Source organism: Neodiprion virginianus, chromosome 4 (assembly GCF_021901495.1).
Source record: "Neodiprion virginianus isolate iyNeoVirg1 chromosome 4, iyNeoVirg1.1, whole genome shotgun sequence".
Taxonomy (NCBI): Eukaryota; Metazoa; Arthropoda; class Insecta; order Hymenoptera; family Diprionidae; genus Neodiprion; species Neodiprion virginianus.
The window spans coordinates 38,128,803-38,151,915 of record NC_060880.1 but is presented as its reverse complement, the minus strand read 5'-3'; the positions used below and the strand labels follow the sequence as shown (position 1 = coordinate 38,151,915).

At 40.9% G+C, this 23,113-nt stretch overlaps 2 protein-coding genes and 1 long non-coding RNA gene across 13 annotated transcripts; 2 read left to right on the top strand and 1 right to left on the bottom strand.

The window, feature by feature from the left end:
• The first annotated feature begins 323 nt into the window (after nucleotides 1–323).
• On the top strand, nucleotides 324–6,704 carry LOC124303940 (sorting nexin-13-like). Of its 3 annotated transcripts, none has more exons than XM_046761811.1 (10): nucleotides 324–497; nucleotides 1,029–1,141; nucleotides 1,751–1,850; nucleotides 1,945–2,031; nucleotides 2,191–2,315; nucleotides 2,437–2,995; nucleotides 3,074–4,663; nucleotides 4,845–5,033; nucleotides 5,150–5,364; nucleotides 5,453–6,704. In XM_046761811.1, exons 2-10 carry the CDS (start codon nucleotides 1,029–1,031, stop codon nucleotides 5,781–5,783), a joined length of 3,309 nt encoding a protein of 1,102 aa, XP_046617767.1. In that variant the 5' UTR covers nucleotides 324–497; the 3' UTR covers nucleotides 5,784–6,704. The 3 variants fall into 3 exon arrangements, with proteins under 3 accessions (XP_046617767.1, XP_046617766.1, XP_046617768.1); XM_046761810.1 differs by lacking the exon at nucleotides 324–497 and adding an exon at nucleotides 772–856; XM_046761812.1 differs by lacking the exons at nucleotides 324–497; nucleotides 1,029–1,141; nucleotides 1,751–1,850 and having other exon boundaries at nucleotides 1,945–2,051.
• Nucleotides 6,705–12,443: 5,739 nt separating this feature from the next.
• Nucleotides 12,444–21,526, top strand: LOC124303955 (uncharacterized). 8 transcript variants are annotated; one of them, XR_006908032.1, is made up of 6 exons: nucleotides 12,444–12,567; nucleotides 12,711–12,905; nucleotides 13,992–14,141; nucleotides 14,858–15,341; nucleotides 19,351–19,513; nucleotides 19,966–21,526. It is a non-coding gene; the product is annotated as an uncharacterized LOC124303955 (long non-coding RNA). The 8 variants fall into 8 exon arrangements; XR_006908031.1 differs by having other exon boundaries at nucleotides 19,626–21,526; XR_006908030.1 differs by having other exon boundaries at nucleotides 19,351–19,900.
• On the bottom strand, nucleotides 13,948–23,112 carry LOC124303948 (cyclin N-terminal domain-containing protein 1-like). 2 transcript variants are annotated; one of them, XM_046761825.1, is made up of 6 exons: nucleotides 20,115–20,252; nucleotides 18,097–18,399; nucleotides 15,508–15,669; nucleotides 14,996–15,199; nucleotides 14,245–14,394; nucleotides 13,948–14,051 (listed from the first exon to the last, which is right to left on the bottom strand). In XM_046761825.1, exons 2-5 carry the CDS (start codon nucleotides 18,152–18,154, stop codon nucleotides 14,315–14,317), a joined length of 504 nt encoding a protein of 167 aa, XP_046617781.1. In that variant the 5' UTR covers nucleotides 18,155–18,399; nucleotides 20,115–20,252; the 3' UTR covers nucleotides 13,948–14,051; nucleotides 14,245–14,314. The 2 variants fall into 2 exon arrangements, with proteins under 2 accessions (XP_046617781.1, XP_046617780.1); XM_046761824.1 differs by lacking the exons at nucleotides 13,948–14,051; nucleotides 14,245–14,394; nucleotides 14,996–15,199; nucleotides 15,508–15,669 and adding exons at nucleotides 21,993–22,208; nucleotides 22,346–22,620; nucleotides 22,734–22,832; nucleotides 22,909–23,112 and having other exon boundaries at nucleotides 18,118–18,399; nucleotides 20,115–21,902.
• Nucleotide 23,113: the final 1 nt, after the last annotated feature.

Below are 23,113 nucleotides of genomic sequence, written 5' to 3'. Positions count from 1 at the left end.
CTCAAACATTTTTATTACTAGTCCGTATAAAAACGTAAATGCTAGTTCTTCGACCAATTCTTCATTATACTCTAAAAGTGATTTTTTAATACACGTAGTGTGCGATTTACCCCAAAATTATTAAACTTTGTAGCCCTCTAGATTTTCTCGAAATTACATTCGTATTTTTCTCTGAAATCTACGTTTGAATCTTGAAATATCTGTCGCTAAAATTATGTCTGCGGAAGTCTTGACCAAAAATCTCAGTTTAAATCGGTTCGATTGCGCGCGCGCAAATAGCGATTTGGTAGGTAGCGCTACGAGTGGTGGTGGACTGAACTAACAGAAAAAATGTCTCGCTGTTGTTGCAGATTATTTCTCACAAGTAAAAATGTAAATAAAAGGTTAGTCAGCTGACCGCTTTCCGTCGATAAGCCCCGTAGTTGCGTTGCGGAGCTCAATATGTACGTGGCTACGGCCACCGCGGTTCGTGTGGATTATATCGTCGTATATCAAAGGTTCGTAACACCAGACGAAAATCAACCCGCTCCCTTTCTCACGCCACCTTCAAAACACCTCCCCTAGTAGAACAATTTAACACACAGGCCTTGAATTATTATCTATCTAAAATTCCTTCATCCGACATCTGCGTATATTCACATAACTGTGTAAATAATGATCATGCCGAGCACGCGCGATGTTGTTGATAGGTAAGGCACGTCCCACTCATGAGTAGTCACGTATACTTACGGATGTCAAAATCAAGACCGAACTCATACATAGCGTGCACCTACGATCAAAGATTTATTCAAAGTCAATTAAATATTCCATGTGTCACCTCATCCCCCGATTCCAGATATATCTACGGAATCCTCCGGTTTGCTTGATAACAGATACTTGGTTAATGAGGAAAAAACGACATTGCCCAACAGTTGTCTGTTTTTTATTCTTCGGTTTTTTATATCTACATGTTTGTTTAGCCAATCTGCTATTACCGTTGAAACAAGAAGAAAAAATGTTCGCAAGTAAAGTGTCGATATTGCTTTCAGATGAACGTTCCGCTTTACGGAGTTGTTGCGGCGGTTGTCATCCTCTTCGTCACGCTCTTTGGATTGGGGACAATTTGCAAAATCATCATCGTTCTACTTGTCCTGTTAACTGGGTGATTGCAATATCTGTTCATCCATATATTTTCATACACATGAGTAAATCTTGCAAAGCACTATCTTGTTGACACTCTTGAATTTATTGAAACAAGTTCAAGGTTGTTACAAATCTGAATAAGGCAGGGACTTTCAGTCATGAAACTTTCCTTATATGTAGCAATTTACACCCAACCTTCAAATGCCATGCGTAAGGCAGTCAACTGACGTAATAATTTACCAAATTTGGACAAAACTGTGTCAGAGTTGATGCTTTGTACCTTCTTGCTAATGTGCTATTTCTTTTAATATGTAAATTTAGGAAAATTACAGGTAGAATATTTTTATATCAGTCAGCTTTATCACACAGCAAGTATTTATAAAACTTATTATCAATCATAAACATGTTATGCCTCTGATACTTGAATATGTTTAATGATTTATTGCAGTCATAAAACTTCAGTCCCTGGATTTATCAGGTGGCTAGTTTTATTGCCTGTCCATTAAACTTACTTGTAGAATTTGTCTAAACATTTTGGTAGTTATCCATCTTGCCAGAATTACATGTCTTGCCCAGCCTCGCTTTGTGCACACATAATACTTATTATCTAAATTTTATTTTTATACAGGATACTAACATCCATTTATGCTCGTTATGCTCCAATTCTTCCTGATGAAATCAAAGCCAGAAGAGAAAACTTATACAAAAAGACAGACAAGCTGCGACAGGTATTTCATTTTTCAATTCAGTATCCTGCAGTGTAAATGAGATAAAATTTGTTAAACTAAACGGAATATTTTTAATCTCTCATTATTTTTTTAGCAACTCGACGACGCTTACAAAAATAAAGTGAAGTTTACCTCTGACAGAAGAGTTACAGGGAGTCATGTCATCGATGAATCTTTACAGGTGAATTACAAGACGTTGAGGTAACAAATGCACCGAGTCGGGATTGAGTAGTTGTTTCTATGAGTGTATCGTACACCCTATACAGAGAGTACAACGTAGATACCTACCACAACCATATTGAGAACTGGACAGATGCTAAACAACACATACTATTTCCAGGAAATACTGGACTTCATTTTAAGAGATCACGTAGAGCCATGGTATGGACGGTTAACGGATGATGAAGAATTCCCTAAATCCGTAAGGGATACGGCTCAGAAGATTGCCATCAACTTAGCAAATAGGTAACTATATTGCTGAAAATGTTCTACCAAATGTATTATTGATTCTTAAAATTGACCGCACTCTGATTCGACATGAGCTCTGGTAACATTCCAATAGCCTCTTTCCATGCATTGATTCCAGAGTGAAAGATGTCGACTGGATACCGTATCTGACAACGCGTTTGGTTGACGATGCAGCGTCACATGTACGTCTCTACCGACAGGCCAGAGCTAAGATGAAAAGTGGGAAATTATACAAAGGTGGTGGAAGTTCAAGCACCTCAGGAAGTACTCCGAAAAAGACTGTAACTCCGACGCATCGTAGAAACAAGAGCGAGACTGATATCTCGTGGTATTCACAATCAAAATTTTATGTCCCAAACTTGGGATCACTCACTGAACCTGGAACGGAACCAGTAGAAGAAAAGGAAGATTCTTTAGAGAAAGTATTCTTTGATCTCGAAGTGCAGATGGAGAATAATCTGATATGTAGAGATCTCGTTTGCACAAATGAGAGTCAGGAGCTCACATTCCTTGCGGAAATATCAGAGATTCTCCTATACTTGTTGCTGCCGAAGGAAGATTTCAACTGCCTCACTGTCAGGATTATCCTCCGGGAGCTTCTTGTCAACGTTGTCATTAAGCCTATGCTAAAATTACTCTCCGACCCAGATTACATCAATCAAGCATGTATATGGTTGGTAAGTAATAGACGAAAATATAATTATCAATAAGAGATGTAGATAAGTGCACCAACACCATCTTTTTTTCAATTCCAGTGTACAAAAGATATGACACTACCTAGCGAAACCTTTTTAACCGTAATTCGAATAACGGATAACCTGGAGGAACTGGCTGCCACCAAAGTTGTTGTATTAAAAGAAATCGCACATTTGAGATCTAAAGATTCGGGCGGTGACAACGACTTGACAGTCAAGCAACGACTAAACAGCATGCTATATGTGAAAAAGATTCTTGAAACTAGGATGATAAGGATGCAGGAGGGTCTCGAAAGCGATCTGACAGATGGTATGAGTGCCCACCAAGAGTGGAACAGGCTACTAGTTCCTGGGCACAAGTTAGTAAACCTGCCACTGGACGAACTGTTGAAGAACAACATAGCGCTCAGCTATTACATTGACTACATGACGAGCATTGGGGCAGAGGCGTACTTATTCTTTTACCTGAATATATATGGGTGGAAAGTGTCAGCGGAGCAGCAAATATCTGATATAGAGCTTCAGAAGCTTCACGGCAACGGTGCGGATAATTCAAAAACGAAAAATACTGATTTGGAGAATCTTAAAGAAGCAGCGGTAAAAATTTACCAACAGTATCTTAGCGATAAGGCCTGCATACGACTCCAGCTCGACGATGCTCTTGTCAAAATACTTGCCACCCGGATAAAGTCCGAACCTGTACGTGAAACTTGGTTCGACGATTTGCAGACCTGTTGCTATGAGAAACTGCAGAATGAGGATAGGTTCCTTCCTGCTTTTAAACGTTCCATTTCGTACGTCCGGCTACTCGCAGAGCTAGAATTACTCAAGGATCCAACTTCTGAAGAAGATTCAAGATCTTTGGATAGCATAAGCGTATCAAGCTTCGGTAACGACCTCGATGTACAACAAGGGGAGTTAATCGACATCCGCCGGGGAAACGATGACTCAGGCAACAGAGTGAAGTCAAATCCAAACTCTTCGACACATCTGATAAGCCTGGGTACGGAGTGTAGCGGTGGGATATCTGATGAAACTGATCTAGACTCTGAGGTGAACATCGACAGCGATGCAAGTGCAGATGTCAATCGGGAGGGGACATTCGCAGAGCCCAAGAGAGTGACACGGGATTTGAGCTCCGGTCCAGAGTCTGACGTGACGTTTTACTTGGAGCCGGAAAGCGAACGATATTTAAAGATTGGCGACACAATGATGACTGACCAAAATGCAATAAAGAAGCTGGTGCAGGGGAGGTTTGACATTTTAGCAGAGATAATTGAGACTGGTATCGTTAATGATAAAGGTAAAACTTATGGGATTTACGCGGTGGCCGTGACTAAAAGGTATGATACTGGGTATCAGGAAAAGTGGCACATCTACAGGAGATACTCTGACTTTCACGATCTTCATCAGAAAATCAAGGACAAGTATTACGATTTAGCCAAGTTGCCATTCCCAGCTAAGAAAGCCTTCCACAATATGGACCGTGCCGTTCTCGAGAGAAGAATGACCATGCTCAACATCTGGCTACAACAGCTCACTAGACCACTCACTGTTGATGGCCACTTGGGCCTCCAGTCCTTACTACTAACGTTCTTGGAGCAAGGAGATTATGACAAAGGAGTCACAGGAGGTCATGTTGCTAGAACAGTTAGTTGGATACGAGTCTTTTCTTTAAATAGCCTTTGCGAAGTATCACTAAGTTACTGCAATTTTACAACCCATCTCAACGAAGTTTTGAACACAAAATAATAGCTATCTGTGTTCATAGAATATCTCGATGTTATAATCATGTTGTTTTTCTTGAAAAGAAGACTTAAATCTTTTGCAGCTCGACACTTTGGTGAATCCTTTGAAGACTTCAATGAAGAATATGACGCAAGCAGTGAAGACGATGCCTGACAATATGCTGAGCACAGTGGACGGTGTTATGGACAACATAAGTAAATTCTTTGGAAATCCAAAAAAGAACAGTATGCTTTATGAGAGTGTCAAAGTTGGAGCGAGTCTTGATGTCGAGGTAAGTTTGGTAGAAAATCTGCTAAATGCAAAATAGAATTCTCAGTATAGATTTAAGACCGAATATGCAATGAATGAATGGTGTAAAAAAAAAGGCTAAAGTTATGTATATTTCAGACGGACGATAACATTCCATTGAGAATAATTTTGCTCCTAATGGATGAAGTGTTCGATTTGAAAGTGAAGAACCAATGGCTAAGGAGGAGAATCGTTACGTTACTGAGGCAAATAATCAGAATGATGTTTGGCGACATTGTGAACAGGAGGATAGTGGAATATGTGTCACTTTTAACAAGTCCGAAAAACGTTGCAACGTATTTGAAACTATTCAAGTAAATATTATTGGAATCAAATCGATAGAATTTCGAAATATTTTTCGGGCCGTGACATATTTATATATTTTTTTTTTTCACGTTTTAGGCATAGTTTCTGGCCAAACGGTGTCAAAGCAGAGGCTAAACCACCGCGAGATGCAGAAATGAAAAGCAGAACGCGAGTAGCAGCGAAGGTAGCGCTTTTATCGTGTTTTTCAGATGAACTCAAACATATCATTGGTAGTGAAACGACTCGCCGTGGATTGCTCAGAGTCTTTCAACTTTTTCAAGAACCTGTGCTTAATCGAAGACTACTTTATGTACTCCTGGAGGGTATACTAGAAAATTTGTTTCCTCAAAACGACTTGGTGTCGGTAATTAGAAAATTGTATTCCTCGTCACCAAGGGTAAAAGTCAAAGACAAGGGGAAGTCTTGATCCACGGAAAAAATGATTTAACTTCAAGTGAATAGGGTGTCAAAAAATAATTCACATGCAGTCATGTAGCTCGATTCTTATATTTGCAAGGAATAGGTACAGATAAGCATTTCATACGAAATGGCAAAACTCCGTATCTGTGAATTATATATTCGAAAGAAAATTAGAAAAAAATAAGTATTAATCTGTCTCTATTTCTTACGCGTAAGGAATCGCTTACATCACTGCTTTGGATAAATTAGGATGCTTTAAGAAAATAGATATTACAACTATTTCCCAACTCGAAAGCTGTGAATCTGTCGTTTGTACTTCAAGAATTGAGGTTTTTCACATCTCGGGTGACAGAAAAACTTCTAAGAGCTCCTCATTTTCTTCATTCCTCATAACTTTGCAAAGGCTAGTCAATATGCTAGTACTATTTATTTATTTGGAATCTCAAGTTTTGGACTAGAAACAAGAGATTGAAGAATTATGGGAGATAGAAACAAAAAAGTGATTATTTTGCATATGATACAATTGTACTTCGGTAACAAAATACAAAAACGTGAAAATTATTATTAAATTACCAAAGATCAACATCGTTTCGAAATCATGGAAACTTATAACCGGCAGCTATATAACGAGAACGGTATTACGTGACTAACAAAGCTCATTCGCATGTGTATGCCTGCGTATTTTAAATTTTCGATTCATCGTAATCATATATTATTCATAGGTAATTACTATTACCCACGTATTAGCGATCAATGAAACATTCCAAAGGTATTTTAACGCTACGTACTCATAAATACGAGAATATATTATTTCGAAGGGTAATAGGGGAGCATCGCTCTGTCAATCCCGGTGTTAATCATGATACGCAAGTATACTCTAGCCCGTGTAAAAAAAAAAACGAAATAAATAAGAACACACTTTTAATTACCTGTTATTGTTACGATTATTATTACTATTATTACTTTATTCGTCATTCGCAGTACAATAGACATCACTTTGTACACGTTAATATTAATTTGTTATACGTCTATTATACACTTATATACAGTAAATATTTAGAATGAAAAACGGTAATTTTATTCTCTATAGTTAGTTACCCCGGCCGTGATATTAAGATAATTTATATTTGAACTTACTCATCTGTATGTATATGATATGTAAAAGTACATGTATACGTATAGTTGAACTGGATACCCTGCGACTGTGCCATTCGCATTATTTATATTTATTTATTGGACCGGAGTTCGCGGGACGGGAGAGATAATATTCAATTGAATTCGTGGAGTGCTGAACATAGCGTAATTGATCATATTCATGTTAAAAAAATACTCATTTATCATTCGAATTCGGCACATCATTACTCTAAAATAATAATTTATATTCCATAATATCTCTGTATATAGTTGTAGTTATTTATATTATTATATTAAATAATTACCTAATTATTAAAGAATCTATGCATCAAAGTTATTTCAATCATCTCTGTTTGTCGAAGTACAAATTATTGTCCACAATCTTGTTTCTTTATGCATTATCGTACTGCAGATGATATTTTCTACTCACAAAACAGATGAAAGGTCTAATTTATAATAATATTCATCTATTCGCCAGAGTTTTGCCATAGGAAAAGTAGACAACACGTGTCACTTTGTCAATCGTTTAAAGTGCGCCCTCCGTCTGAAGCTTTTTCTGAGCCAGAAAATGGTGTTGCCTTTGGTGCCGGCGCGTCGTATCGATTATTTCGAACTTTGAAAATTTACGGACCGGAAGACTGACAGGCCAACAATAAGTATAGTTCATCAGTTAGTAATAATAATAGTTAATATAGAACTTACACCTCGCGTGATTCAACGAAAAATATGTTAAACAACAAAAACTTGTCAGTGCTTTTAATGGTCATCGGATTTGATACACAATGCGAATCCCCGGGACAAGCGCGTCCGTTAATGTGACGTCATAGGCCCAAGTGAATCGCAAGGTATTTACACGAGTTGCTTCGGATAAGGGAAGGAGCAAGAATTTTCACTTGAATCAGGAGATCCAGTGTATCGAAGCTGAACCGTAACCCTTGATCGCAACATCTGACGAAAAGGATGAAAAAAATGTTTTCTCTCAATATCACATTAAATCCCCATTGTTCCGTGAAACTAATTGAGGATCCTTTTAGCGGCAGCTGCGCCAATTAAGCGATCGTCATCCGTGTGAATAAATTAACGCACGTGTGATATATGTGAAAATTATCGTCCGGCAATGCCGCAAAAGTTTTGCCAAAAACTTATCGAACAAACGATATAACATCGATGGTATATAATATATACGCGCTCCACGAAGCCCTCCAAAGTGTTAAAGGGTGAGTTCAATCTTGCGGGTCAGGGCGACGACGCGACGTTTCCGCGTATCGTCACATGTACGCATGTATGTTATGCATGCAGCCTACCAACAACGAAATACGCAAAGACAAAAGGCGACGAGAGGCTGTACAGGCAGGGGACAAAGGATGAGGGTTTATTAGCTGCACCAGGGCGGGGGCAACACGCGGCTCTCGTTCCGTCCTGGCTGCTGCAACCGAGGACCTGGAGGCCTAGCAGCACTCGGGAGGGCCGATATGCGTGATCGGCGTCCGTATACCGCAGTCGAAGAGCGCGATGATGCTGGAAAGAAAGGCGGCGGGGTGGACGAGAAGGGGCGGGGATGGGGGGGAGGGGAGGGGGGGGGCAAAAGGCAGGAGAGGGACAAGCAAGGGGGCATTGTGCGGAGGAACACACCACCGCCACCGCTACTGGGGGGGGGGGCCCCCAGGCCTTTGAGAAAAAAGAATAAGAAAAAGTACGGAGGGGGTTGGTTGACACGTACGCTGCCGTTGCAGACTGCTGTATGCATCGAGGGGCGGCGGGGGCCGGCAGGGGGTGGATGGGAGGGGAAACTGGAATTAGTGGACGGGGGACGCGAGCGCGTATGCGTGCACACTGGACTTGGAACGAACGCACGTGCATGCAGGGTACCTACATGGGGATAGAGGAAAATCGATATGCATGATTCACGCACGCAACCGTCGAACGGCGAGGGGCCACGGGGGTTGCAGGCGGGGGTAGCCACTTCCTCGACGTCCCCTTCTACCGGCGGCCCCTACTTCGCGTGCCCCCCGTGGGTAGTTGGTAATTCTATACAAGGAACTGGCGAGGGGTCGCGTCGACGTAACGCGTCATACGGTGCAGTTTACGTCCGCGTCGTGGTGGTGGTTCTTCGCCTTCTTCGTCTGCACGGTTTCGCCATCCTCGAGATTGTACATGACGAGTGATACCGTTTCCGGGACGGCCCGGTCTCATCCGGCCCCCGAACGAACGCAAATATACTCGAAGCGTATAGGTGGTAGGTACGTTAGTCTCCAGGCTACGCAACCTACCCCGTTGATCACGATTCGGTTCATCCGTCTGTCGGTCGATCCGGCAGACAGTCGGTGGTCGGTCCGGAGGAGGAAGAGACTGGTTGTTCAGTCGTTGGCGAAGTTTCGCGTGGCACCGTTCGAAATTCGTTGCAAATATACCCGCTGCGCGGTTCTTCCATAAATTTTTAGCGTTGAAGCAAATTTTCACTGGTTTTCATTCGCCGAAAGCTCTTTTTGAATTTTTATCGGGACTTCGAAATCAGGCTGCAAACGACTCGGGTCTGCGAATATCGCCGATCCTTAAACTGACGCGGTTAACGCGGATCGCGTTGAAATCTCTCGGATGCGTCGCGAGTGCGGGACGCTTGACTAATGAGGATTGATTGTAATCAGTGTAAAGCATTCAAGACGCAGTGCAAGTTTTTTAATTCTCGATCGAAGTGCAACGATGAACGATATTACGGCATTTCATTAACCGAAAACGAAGCGATCCATATCAAGCCTCTATGGTATTTTTGGCCGAGTGGAAAAAGAATGCAGATTATTATAAACTAGTTCTAGTCCAAAATGCTTTGAAATATTGATCGTTGAGGATTGATCGATCCTTTTCACTTCATCGGGCCTGCATCAGTTCGTATTTTAATGCAATCCTGAACGAATATCACGCAGTTCGACATATCCGAGTCGAACCCTTCATCTCAAAGAAAAAGAAATTATGCAACGATTGTTAAAGTTTCATGGATACGTATAATAGAAATTGGGACGAAATTTATAAACATAAACTTTCCGCGCTACGCTGCATGTATAATGCAGGATATAAATATGGATGCGAAGCGTCGCGGATTCAACTATAACCCGCAGCACAGCGTCGGGGGAAAATCGTACACTAGTAGTTATACGGGGGAGAAAATGGAAAGGGGCGAAAAAGGGGGTAGCGGGGAAAAACGGGGGAGAAAAGGAAAATTCGTGGCGCAAGGACGAGCTGGCTTACAGTTATACGTGGGGTGAGCGACCCCTTTGCACACCGCGCCGCACTTTAATACCCCTAGGCGACCCCGCTCGGTAGCAGCAAGGGTGTCCCTATGTGCACATCAGACATAGTGCAGGGCCAGGGGGGCCGCATCGCCATTCGCGCGTCCCTTATTCAGCAACATGGAGGTTCTTGCCAGACGCCAGACGCAAGTGGAGCAATTTTTTTGCCCAGTTTATACGATTTTCATTTCGTTTCTGTATCTCGATCGTTGTATACCGGAGGACTGCTCGTTTATGTACAACGCGAAACGCGCTCCAATTCGTTGTGTGTTAGATCGCATATCGGGAGGCTCCTTGCAGATGAGTCTCGCGACAATTATACCGCTTAGGTATAATACGAAGATCGCAGTTTATGGCAGAGTATGCAATGTACCACATGCGGTCTGTTTGAGTAACAGAGAGCGTAGCTACAACCCGGTGCAAAGGATCGTACAATCACGGTGAACGGAATATGTAAGTAAATACACGATATCCCATGCAGCTATCTTGCGTATATTACAGTATAGACGTGGAGGAGGAAATAAAATAAGTGTAAAATGAGAAAATGGTGCCGACCTGCGGTCGGTCGGTCGGTCCGAGCTGCGGCTCTGGTTTCGCAACGAGATACGCCTGAGACTCGAACAAATAGTATAATGTCGCCTTGCGTTTGGTGCAAGCTGCCTAGAGAGTTATATCTTGTGTGATGCAGCGGCGACGAAGAGGAAGGAAAAAATTAATAAAGATACTCGCGGTATTACACGAAAAATTATCGCTTTGTTCAGCTGCACCGCTGCAGGGAGTCAAGCCAATCAATCGCGGGGGGATTCCCGTAAGCTGTTTTACTGGGGGTGAACTTCTCTCTTATCCTCCATGCCGCAGTTTCCACTTGTACTAACAGGGGTGCTTGGACGCGACTGCCACTGTGTAGATGCAGATAAGTAATTCTTCATCCTCCGCAACCATCGACAGCTCTTACAATCGGTGAGAAACGGAACGTTATCGTAACGAAACATTGGGGAAAAAATGATCACTATTTTCTTGACTTTAAAATGATTTTTAATGAACCAAGATTTCGAAATATTCATGTGTTTTGTTCTATTGCGGTTTACTGACTTTCTGACAGTTCCAAAATGGCGATACAACGATTTTTCCTCAGCATGAATCGTTGCGTTACTAACTTCAATACGATCTCGTCTCCCTTTCCCCTAATGTTCCGACGTGCCAATTATAAGAGCTGCCTTTCGATTTGCTGCATTATATAATAGAAGTGTGATTTTCGATTGGTGACCACGCGACCTCGATAGAGAAATTAAAAAAACGTACTTAGAAAAAACTGCAGCCAATCCCGTACCGCGCAAAGCTATATACATGTGACAGCGTGTCAATTTCTGTGTCAGTTACGAAATTTGTTTGTCATAATTTTTCCGATGCGGTGGATTACAAGATGGTATAACATCGTTGTCCCGCTAAGAATAATCTTCTCTGTTTCGGGTCGTTATTGATTCTACTCTTTTGTTTACCGTATAGACCTGATTTTTGCGAAACTTTGCATTCGCGAACCTTTAGTCAATTTCAAAGACGAAGTTTCGAACCTGGTTTTATACAGAAAAAAAGGATTACCTATTATTGTCGTACCGATCCTACCACTAACATAATTCGTACAGCAATATATGAAAACTTTTCCCCGAGCCTGTATCAAATATAGAGAGTTCACAGAATCTTAGATACCTGTACATTTTCTTCACACACACTGACATAATTACAGAATTTCTACATATTTATGAAATTTCTGAACGTAGAATCGTTGAACATGTTTGTGTTACCATGAACGAGTGGAATATTTCGTAGGTATTTCTCAGGCAGATAACTTTCGCCGGAAAATATAAATTTTTAGCCACATCAATGACAGTACTAAGTTACCAAGTGACGGTACACCCGAGTGAAGAAATTGATTGGAAGAAGGAACCGTTTTAGAAACAGATCGAGAACGCCTATTCGGAATACGCACCCGCAACAGGACAGTCTCTGTCGCAGAGTACACTTTACACCCATGTAATTATAGCCAGCTCCTACGGTCGTAACTACCCGTGCGCAAGTATCGCGATGAGTGCGGAGAAACCACCTGTTGATGGGACGCTAGGAGGGAACTATCAACGCGTTGAGAGAATCGTGGGTGAAGAAGAAAAATAGGAATAAGAAGAATTGAAACATGGTGACGATTGTTGAATAGAGGAAAAATAGAACGACGATGGGGAGAATAAGTAAAAACAATGGGTCGCCGCATGTAGCTGGTTTTATGATCCAGTTCCATCTCCGGTGCATCGTCATTTTCTCTACCTGTGAGGGTGTTTGGAGGACGGAGGTGAAACTGGTGTACACATCCATGTGACGGAGGTAAAAAGGAAGGGCGAAAGGGGGATGGGGTGGGGGACGGGCGGGAGGGAGCGAGGTGTAGACTTACTTTAGAGACCGTGGTGTGGGATTACCGTACTTATATTCAAGTCTAATATTAAGTTACCATTCTGCTTTACGGCAAGTGAACAAGCTGCCTGCATATAGGAAGCCATCTGACCGCTCCTGAGGCAGTTGGCTCGTCTGTGCCCACCTAGGCCATCTCTGATCTATAGCTACGTCCTTCGACACGTTCGTTACAACTACCCGCTGCAGATGGATATATGAGAGGCACCCTTAATCGATTTACTGCACCGGAAACAACCGTCGAACTACCTAACGTAACGTATTGGACACTCTTTATCACTATTCAATCGTCATACCTCATCTACTGGTTCGTTTATTAACTGCACAAGATATCATCCATGCAACGTCCAATACTGCAGTGTATATTATTTGATGTAAAGACAATTAGTACGTCCATCGTTGAAGTGTGATTCTTACGTTGAACGTTTCGGTGAATCTATGACACTGCAGTTACAAATGCAGTAGTTTTTTCAAGGAACAATTGATCACAATTTCTAATCACGCTTAGTTTTTTCATTTTGTAGAATGCCGATCGAAGTTGTACCTTTGCGCGTGACGACGTAAACTTTTTACTCCTGACATTACCAGCGCCATATGGTTGTAAAAGCGTGTGATGTTAGATATTCCGTCAATTTTGTTAAACATTTGTTTATTCCTTAATGCGAACTCACGATGTTTAAATTTATGTAAAATGAACCGGTTGTAGAAAATATTTGAAAAATGGCGAGACTGACCGAAGAAACGTCGTTATTCAGAATAACGTGCTGGCCGATGATGGTTACCGGTTTGCCAATTTAAAGATCGGCGCGTGCTGAACTCGGTAAGATTGATAAACGGAAAAAAAATACGAACACGGGATGCCGGAGGTACTGACTTCTGTGTGTGCTGGGGTTACCGATAAGCTGCCTAGCACCATTTGAAATCAGTGCCGCTCCTCCCATCACTCTGCACTAGCCGAGGATAAATCGAGGCTAGTTAAGGTGGGATAATATTAAGAGTCGTTTTTCTACGACGTATGCGGTAAAGTCTGCAGCACTCTACTTTACTATCGAAGCACAGTTATTTCCCTTTCGTAATTGAAACGATATCTTTTTACCTATAGCTAGTAAATACTTCTTTTTTGTCAAGATGAATTATTGACGTATCATTATAATTATTATTCTTATTATTTAATATACGTATACGTTTGTATCAATTTTCGGTAAGATGCTACATAAATTCATACCCGATTGAATGTCGCACCTCGGTCATGGATATGTGATATATCAGGGTACTCATTATACGGCATCGTGTATATAGTGTTGATTAAGCTATCTTTATTTACAATTAATGTATTCCAGCGATCCAGTAACAGCTGCGATTTCACGAGGAGCGTAGTATTGGCCGTTCGGATCGAGTACCTGAAAGTTTAACGACCTTAATAAGAAGAGGATTAGGTGCTGCACAGGGACGCCTGTGATACGTTCATTTATCACGGGATATGTGAATTTGTAAGTCATGTACGCAGAATAACCGTACTTGTAACAGTGAGAGAAAAAAAAAATAACAAAGGAAGAATATGCATATAGTGATCGTCGAAAATATCATACTAACAAGAACGATGGTAACTGCATCCGGCCAACGCAGAATATTCTAGCCTGCTGAGTAGTTAGGTGGCGGAAGGTTAAGTCGAATCCTTGCTTCGGTTGGTGGCCTGCAGTCTAGTCCACGTCTCACCGAGGGCTTTGGCAAAGTGGTCGTCAACTGCAATTCGGAAACCATAAACAAATGAGTTTTGCATTCACCGTGAACCAGTTTTTCACATTTCCACTATAATAAGACCCGAATTCGCACTCTGTGAATTTCATCCTTCAAAAATCGAAATGAACAAAATTTTTATCTTACAATTAAACAGAATATTTCTGATTCCTTTCTTTCATTTTTTTTTTTTTTTTTTTGGTACGATCGATATATCAAAACACACACACGTGCGTCTGTTCTCTCCCTGTGCCGTTATACGAGATAAACGAAGTGTAGACTAATAGTTGAATAACATTTTGCTTGAAAACAATATGCTCAATGAATCATAACGCGGTTTTGAACGGATATAAAGAATGATCGTCTATACGTATGTATGTATTATCTGTATAGATACACATAACGCGACTTGTCCATCGCATCACTATCAATCATCGACAATAACGTATTGTAATATTTGTCACTGCAGGTACGTACATGTATACATGGATACGTATACACTAAGCGTGTACAACAATTAACAACGAAGAGATTTTACATGACTATGCCCATTGAATCGAGGTGACAAAGGAGTCGGAATATCGTCATTATCATATTTGAAACTCACCGCTGAGACCGGTCGCCTTGTCGTTTGATGACGTCGCGTCGAACACGGCCGCGTATTCTTCGAGGCCCAGAGACCGTTTAAAGTGTTCGTCGATCGCCGGGTCGCAGACAACGCCGCTGCTCCTGACCCCGGTTCGCTGGGTCCCCGTTGCAGCGGATGCAGTGGCCGTGCAGGCCGCTACCGCCGTGTCCTCGACGGTCGTTCCTAATTTCAATCGTAAACAATTTAACAACAGGGTGACAACAGTTGTTGAAACAGATTCGATCTGGACCAATGAGATCTCTAACCCTGCTGGTAATAATAATTAAGCAAGTAGAATTTGCGTTACTTTGCACGAAACTCAAAGGTAATATGATTAACGATCCGTCATCGGCTGTTTTTTAGCTTCGATTAACGGTCAACTAATAATAATAATAATAATAATAATAATATTAATGAGGATAATTTGGAAAAAAATATATCCGTCTTTATTGTATTACAATAATACTGTCTTCCTACTTGATTAAATTCACCTGGTTGCGGTGTCGTTGGCACGATTACACTCGGCCTCGCATGGTGATGTACCCTGGCAGCTGACATGTCAAGAGCTTCGCTTTGGATCGGATCTCGCCTGCGTTCTTTACGCCAGGCACTGCTGGGCTTTCTGTGAAGATTCGACGCTTTTGGCCTCTCCTCTGTAAACATACATGTACACAATTACAAATCTGCATTTGCATCAATGCGCAGCAAGCTCCTATATTATCCCTATTCCCATTGATGTATCATCACTATCAACCATGAGACTGTCAACCTTCCCAAACGTTCTTTAAGGTAGGTGGATATATGGACAGAAAATCGTCACAGTTTTTCGTTAAATTTTTCTTCAACCAATGCGAGTTACAGATTTTATACAACGGTTTGGCTAACGTGCATAAGTTTTCTATCAACGAAAGAAATGCACTATTGAAAATTTGCAATACGTTTACAACCTCTGGATGTGTAAGACCTTGCGATTTGTAAGCCTTCGTATGAATTTCGCCAAGGCTGCCAAAAAGAACCACTTGACTCGGATATCGCGATTTTTACCCTCGCTGATTCGTCGATATCGAACGACATTGCACTCCTGGCAACGTGTATTTAATTTTTGAAAAATGAAAACTATCAAAAGTATTCTAAAAATTTTCTTTTTCCTGGTTTATTTTTTATATATTCCTAGTCTTTTACTCGTCTCGTCTCGTTTGACGTTGGCGTTTCGTTACCCGGGTAAACTATAATCGCAACTTCAACTTCCGTATAGGCACTCTCTGCAGTTGATACGCGCGGTTGCAATCTCGGATCATAATTAATAAACCAAACATATAATAATGTGGTTACAGATCGACGACATATGGCGAAAGTTGTACTAGAAATGTATACGTGGAAGGGCGTGCTCAAGAATCAATGAAATATAAGCGAAATCAGCGGATGCTCTCACGTACAGCTATAGGTATGTGACTGAATGCTTTGTCAGTTGCGTTATAAGTATTATATATTATTCATCTACCATGTTGTACCGCATAGGACACGTCGGTGTGTATGTACAGCATAGCTCACTCTGTTCCGGACAGCTGATGGAAAAAGACAAACGATAATTGGTGTGGAAAGCTCTACGTACGTACAAAGAATTAGTAAACCTGAATCGCTTCGTCGACCTGAATTTTCCAACCATGAGGTTTAGTCTCGGCCCGATGAAACACAATCCAAGTACAAACAACGTGATTGATTCACTCGCCTTAAAGGGGTGCCTTGCTCGATTTTAACGCTGATGTATATATCTCCAAATATCAAAGTCCAAGTATCTCAAACGCAAAAAAGGGCTCAACAGTCCCACTCTATACGCAATTTTGAACAAAAGAAACCCCAACACATTTTCATTTGACGCTGCAGAAATAAAGAAATTGCATGAATTCTACGAATTTACTATTGCGATTTCGTAGAACTTATGCCATTTCTTTATTTCTGCCTAATTTAAAAATGCGTTGAAGTTTTTTTTTTTTTTTTGTTCAAAATTACGTATAGAATGGGACTGTATTTGTCAAAATCGACCAGTTGAATCACTTTCAATTTTTTTTCTCCCAATTCAGGTCAATTTTTAGAACAATTTATACCTATATTGCGTCAGAACAAAGGTATACAAGGATAAATTGAAAGTATGTATACGTGAGTGGATACGTATTTCCTGCATTATGCCAGTGATAATGTAATTGTGTATATGTTATACAAACTTATGTAGATATAATTCGAGCTGTATTGCTGGAGGTGTCGAGAGAGAATATAAGACGCTACAAGTATAATATTACATACACATGAATACAATATTCGATCGTGTACCGCATATGCTAATACTAAATCGCTATATGTATAATAAAATCGTTATGTATTTATTTTATCAAGGCTATTGTGCGCATGAATTCATCGGGTAAACGAATGTAATTTACGTTGTGTACATAGCGTATACATTTGTCAGCGTCCGTATGATGAACCGCTGGTAAGGAGTCACTTATTATCGTAAGCTCGTCTCGTGCGAGTGCAGCGAATTTGAAACGCGGTTTCGCGCCAAACGAACGCGCGCACGCGTGCAATCCTCCCACCTGCATAATCAGCGATCAGAGACTAGAAACTAGATAAACTGCCTAGCCGCTGCGTTACGTGTAAGTGTACGAGGAGAACACACATCCAGATATGCGGGAACTTTAAATAAACGTTGTGTAACGAATAAACCTTGTCTAATCAACATAAAGAATCCCTGGTTCGTCATTGCGCCAACGGTGCATACGATCGAACGGAACCAAGTTTGAAAATATAACGAGCGAAGAACCGCCTTATGAGAATTGTAAGAAAATTTGTTGAAAACAGAGGAAGAGATTTGGCAATAAAACAGATAACTCGACAATGACGTGTAGGAAATTACGAAATTGCATACGTATATACAACGGCGTGTATACCTATATATGTATCATAGTAAGACTTGACGAAAAGTTGCCGAGGTGGAGCAAGACAAGGGAATTGGGGATGGCGTCGGCGGCGAGGGGGGAGAAAGAGGAGGTGGTCTATCGATTTGTGTAAATAATTACTATACTCACCCTGTACCATTGTGGCTGCCCTGGATAAGACGTCGAGAGCACTCTCGACAGCGGACATGTTTTTTTCCTGGGAAGTAGTTTTTTTTTTCTTTGTTTTTTTTTTTATAGGGTTGCAATCTTTCCTCTTTCCTTATATTATACGTCTATACGTCTATACGTAAATCCTTTGGTTTACAAAATCCGTTTCCTTCCTTCCGTATACACGGACAAACTGCTGCACGCCTGCAGTTCCGGTTGACACGCAAAAAGCTTTTTCTCTCTTCTTTGCGTGTAATATTATAACGCACACGTTTATCGTTGCGCCTGAAAAAGGATCAGGATTGATTGTAAAACGCAGATGCGTGTGCTTGATATATATAAGTATATATGTGCAAGTGATAATCAAATACGACAATATATGATCATTGTTCGCAGGAGGCGTATATTTCACGATTAGATACGTATAAATCTGTACGTATTGACGAACGAGCGATTTTACTCGCGTTGCAATACCTGTTACGCATTACGACTATGTATAGGCTAAACAAAACTTGGTTTTAAAAAAAACGTGGCATTGTCCGTGGAATGCGCCCTCCTTGCGACCTCCTCCCCGACCCTCCTCACTCCTCTAGCTCGGTACTTCCCACCCACCCGCGGCCTCACCGCGCCGCGCAAACGGAACAATTTCATAATAATCATCATATCGCGGGAGTAGCGCGCGACTAGAGCGCGTCCGTATAATTTTATTATTGATATAATTCAGCTGCACATGCCGGATCTTTACTCTGTCAGCTTCTTTTTATCATTCGTTTATATCAATTTTTTTTTTTTTTTTTTCTTTTTTCCTTGTTATTTTCACATTCAAACACATCGCGGCCCCTTGAATAATATTTGTTTTCTCGTCTTGCGATCGTGACACTATGCGTACAATGCATCCTAGGTATATTTATTTACCGCGCGCGGATTCGTCGCGACGTGGTTTTTTAAATCGGGGCCGCGGCATGAAATGTCTTCGCGATGTTGCAGCCGTTGTGTTGTTACTGTATTCGGGTTGTTTCGAATACATGTCTACGCTCGGTTATAATACGTGTTGATATTATAACGCGTTAACGGCTTTTGTATAGAAAGGAAGAAAAAGCTAGCGTTTTAAGGATTTTAGGAATAAGGAGAGTGCAACGATCTGGGGACAAAGAGACTGAGGGTGAAAGAAATATTTGGTAAAGGCAAATGAGAACGATAAAAATGAAAAATAAAAATTACTCCGTTTGTTCGTAGGCGAATTGGATCGTAAGAAGAATTTCGCTAATCTCGAGCATGGGAGATATGGGAAACCGTGCGGTAACGACTTGAGAGATAGGGGGGAAAAATGAGAGAAGTAAGGAAAGAAAAAATCGAGGAAAGTGGGCCAAAATCGATCCCACACATCGGAATAGAGATTGTAGGTATATACGTAGTCGCTGAGAGCGGTTGAAAGGTGTATATGTATACATAATAACGTAAATCGGTTATCGGAATGTTTGAGATAACAATTTTGTTTGTTTTTGAATTAGAGGCGAATGTTCTTAATGCGCATACGAGCGAAAGCTTGATTCTTTCGTCGTGTCGTTTTGACAAATATAAATAATTAAACGAACTTGACCAGTTGGACATACAAGGACGTTATACAAACCGAAAGTCTGCACATTTGGGAAACACGACGTATACACTATACAATATGTGCATAACACGATGCGTGTATCGTTCGTGTGTGCGTCGCGTAGGAATTTAGCGATAGTATGAGGCAGCACTGGGATGTGTAAATAAAATGAAGCTGTGTAGAACGCAGGTACATAGAATTTACGATAAATAATACATGATTCGAGGAATTTTAACGTTTGTTGCAACAAATAGCGAAGGAACGAACGAGTTACAAAGTTCGTAAGCTGTCTGGCATCCCCAATAACAAATCGATAGTGGAATGCGGGACAGAGTAAAAAAAAAGCAGACCTTGCATTCCTGAGGAGCTAAATGGAAATGTTTTACGAAGAGAGAAGACTTACCTGTTCGATACACCTTAATCGCAGTTCCCGTGCACCTCACACTTGGCAATAGTGACAACCGACTGATGTGTCGTGAAAACTTGCCCCCGGAGACTTGCTTGTATTATTTTTTCATTGAGAATTATTAAAATCGAATGGTATGCGGACAGACACACACAGCACAAGCTGTTTGACACGAGAAGTAAGTCGGGGACCCCACCACTTGTACGCAACTGGAATGCATGGTATTCGTTCGAGGAGCCGACCTCTACCGGCAAAATCGTCAATTCTTTTGTCGTCTCGTTTCCCCGCACAACAAGCCGTCCAGCTCCTACGATCCATGCACTACACTCGGCCACTTTTACGTACGAATTCTGCACACCCATACAGACTTGTACTCATGCGCATACGTGTGAATCCTTCAAATGCACGTACAAGTATATCGATGCATTCATAGTGCATACGACGTTGCTTCGTATTTGCCTACGCAACGTGCGTCATGAAAGTTTATTTGTCGCGTATATATGCCGAACCAAGGATTACAGACAATATGCATCGGAAATAAACCCACTCTGATATTCATTAAGCCGATACCACGCCTCTTCTTTACCGATTGAAATTATCCTCATTGCAGTTTTTCAAATTACTTCTAAACTCGGACGTTGAATCAATTGTCCTACTACTGTTGTGTGGTTTATGCAGTGTTGAATTGACGAATGTTGAATGAAAACGACAAAAACTTGATTTCAACAAAGTGTCTCTGTTGTATTGTTTCCTGCGCAAAGATGGCTACTTGTACTCTTCACCAAAGCGCACCGTTCGTATAATTCTTTGTGCATTTATATTCTTACCCTTCGTGGACTGCAGTGATTCACGTGGAAATGCCAAACTTGACTTGTTAGTATCTTACCAGAGGCGCGGAAATATCATTTACTGACGATACGCTATTTTCATTTACAATGTTTTCGAAAAACTGTAAATCTGCGATTACCGACGGTTCAAAATTCCCCGACGAGCGGAGTGTCGCCTTAAGGTTACTGTCAACACCTGCAGAAGTTTGAGCATAGTCCGTGATCATGCGCGGGTCCATTACGAATTATTTGACATTTGTTATAGCGTCTTCAACGTTTTTCAATCTGTCGTGAATTGTTCAATTTAAAAAATAAGCAAATGATATGTATGATATAATAAGACCCAAAAAATGTTTTTCGGAAAAACCATTAGCTTGTAATTTTAAGATTGTCTCCAGTTAATCCAGTAAACCGTGATAAATTAAAATGTACTCATAGAAAAACTGTAAAACAATCTTGTGTCGAACTAAATAATTTTTTTTTTCCTCTTCACTGATTGTGAGAAGTTTATTTCACTTTAATGAACAACACAAAACCAAATGGACAACTTGTAGAGAATAGCTGTAGCGGTGTGAAATTTGTGAAAACAAAGTACTATATGCATTAAAAAAAATATGATTCTTCTTAGCTACAGATATGAATCATTATGTGATACCAGATGACTGGAATTATACATTATTTATTGTTCCGGAGTATCTTCCTGCAACGCTATGGTGAAGAGTAACTTGGCCATTTCCCAAATATTAGTGACTCTTATCCCAACTTGATTGGAGAGCATCTGAACTAAACGTTCAGTCTCACAGTGTTCTACAGCGAGAATAAACGTGGCACAAAGAACCACCCCAGCTGCTAAATAAAGAACATTGCTTTCAAGGGCCATGATGTACCCTGGGTCAATTTGAAACTCTGGAAACCTTTGCTTCATCAAAAATACAAGGCATGAATATAGCCTTTCATGCTGAAATGAAACATGTACGTATCGTTACATTCCAAGGTATAGAATTTCATGTAGAAATGGAAAGGCTAAGTGTCTAGATGCAAATCGTACCTCCAAATATGCTAAATCCAGCAAATTAACACATGCATCATATATTTTAGGCATCTGTCCGAGCTTCGTCGCAGCAAGAAGTATTTCAACACAGTGTAACGGTGTGAATAATGGTATTTTAAAGTCTAGAGCTTTGTATACACGGAATTCTGAACAATATATGCTATTTGTAGTGTACTCAGACTTGTCGTCTAACCATTGCAGCCCACGCACTACCTGCAATATATCAACATCATATCAATTCAAAGCAGTACTAGCAATTCCTCGACAAAGCTTTTCCTTACCGCAATGAATTAGTCCGACAGTAGTAGTGAACAGTTTGCCACGACTAAGGAGGCTCGATTATTATATACCTGTGAAATGCTTAGACCTTTGGTATGCGAATCCATCTTGCTTGCCAGTTGCATGCAAGACATAAGCCTCAATTTTGCTTCACTGGAAATAATTTTGCATATCTGTGGCCAAGCGACCTCACCCGGATTTGATACCATTTCGGCGACGTACAACTCGCAAAACTGGTTTGACATGAATCTATCGAAGAGATGAACTGTCAAGTATCTGGTGTTAGGTCCCAGACCAAGGTGGTCGGTTATTACAAATATTGCTTTTATCACCGGTACAGGAACAGCTGTAAAATATCACCCGTTACAACTGTGCAACCACCATTGTATTACGCAAAGAAGATTCGACGAATCCTCATGTATTGTGTCGGCATGATGGAGCAATTAGTCATGAGCTTACCTATGAACGGGATGAAAAATTCGCTTCCTTCCGCAAAAATTTGCTCCTGCCTTGCATTGTCCTCGTGCACGTGTTGCAGCCATTCTTTGATCAAGGGTTCTAGAAATTCCTGTTATATTAGTTGTGAATAAGTGCAGTAGAAAATGTCCAGACAAGTTGAAAAATAATTGACAACCGATGTACGCCGTGTCCAGATCCATTATCCTCGGTAATTTCGTGGCGCACATCGCGGTGTTTCGATAAAGTATTATGGGCTGAATTTCTTCAGTCAACGTCGTTGGAGTTGCGAAGGGAACATGAACGATTCAAAAAGTATCTCGGGTCGAATAACGCTTCCGTTTGAATCGCACTTTCCTTTTATAGTATTTTTCGGACACGAA

Coding starts and splice junctions, on each gene's coding strand:
- LOC124303940 (XM_046761810.1), top strand. CDS start 809: ATGTGTCACCTCATCCCCCGATTCCAGATATATCTACGGAATCCTCCG. Junction 857..1,028: donor TATATCTACGGAATCCTCCG/GTTTGCTTGATA, acceptor TATTGCTTTCAG/ATGAACGTTCCGCTTTACGG. Junction 2,316..2,436: donor GCCATCAACTTAGCAAATAG/GTAACTATATTG, acceptor CATTGATTCCAG/AGTGAAAGATGTCGACTGGA.
- LOC124303948 (XM_046761824.1), bottom strand. CDS start 22,960: ATGTGCGCCACGAAATTACCGAGGATAATGGATCTGGACACGGCGTAC. Junction 22,833..22,908: donor TCTGGACACGGCGTACATCG/GTTGTCAATTAT, acceptor AGGAATTTCTAG/AACCCTTGATCAAAGAATGG. Junction 22,621..22,733: donor ATTTTTCATCCCGTTCATAG/GTAAGCTCATGA, acceptor GATATTTTACAG/CTGTTCCTGTACCGGTGATA.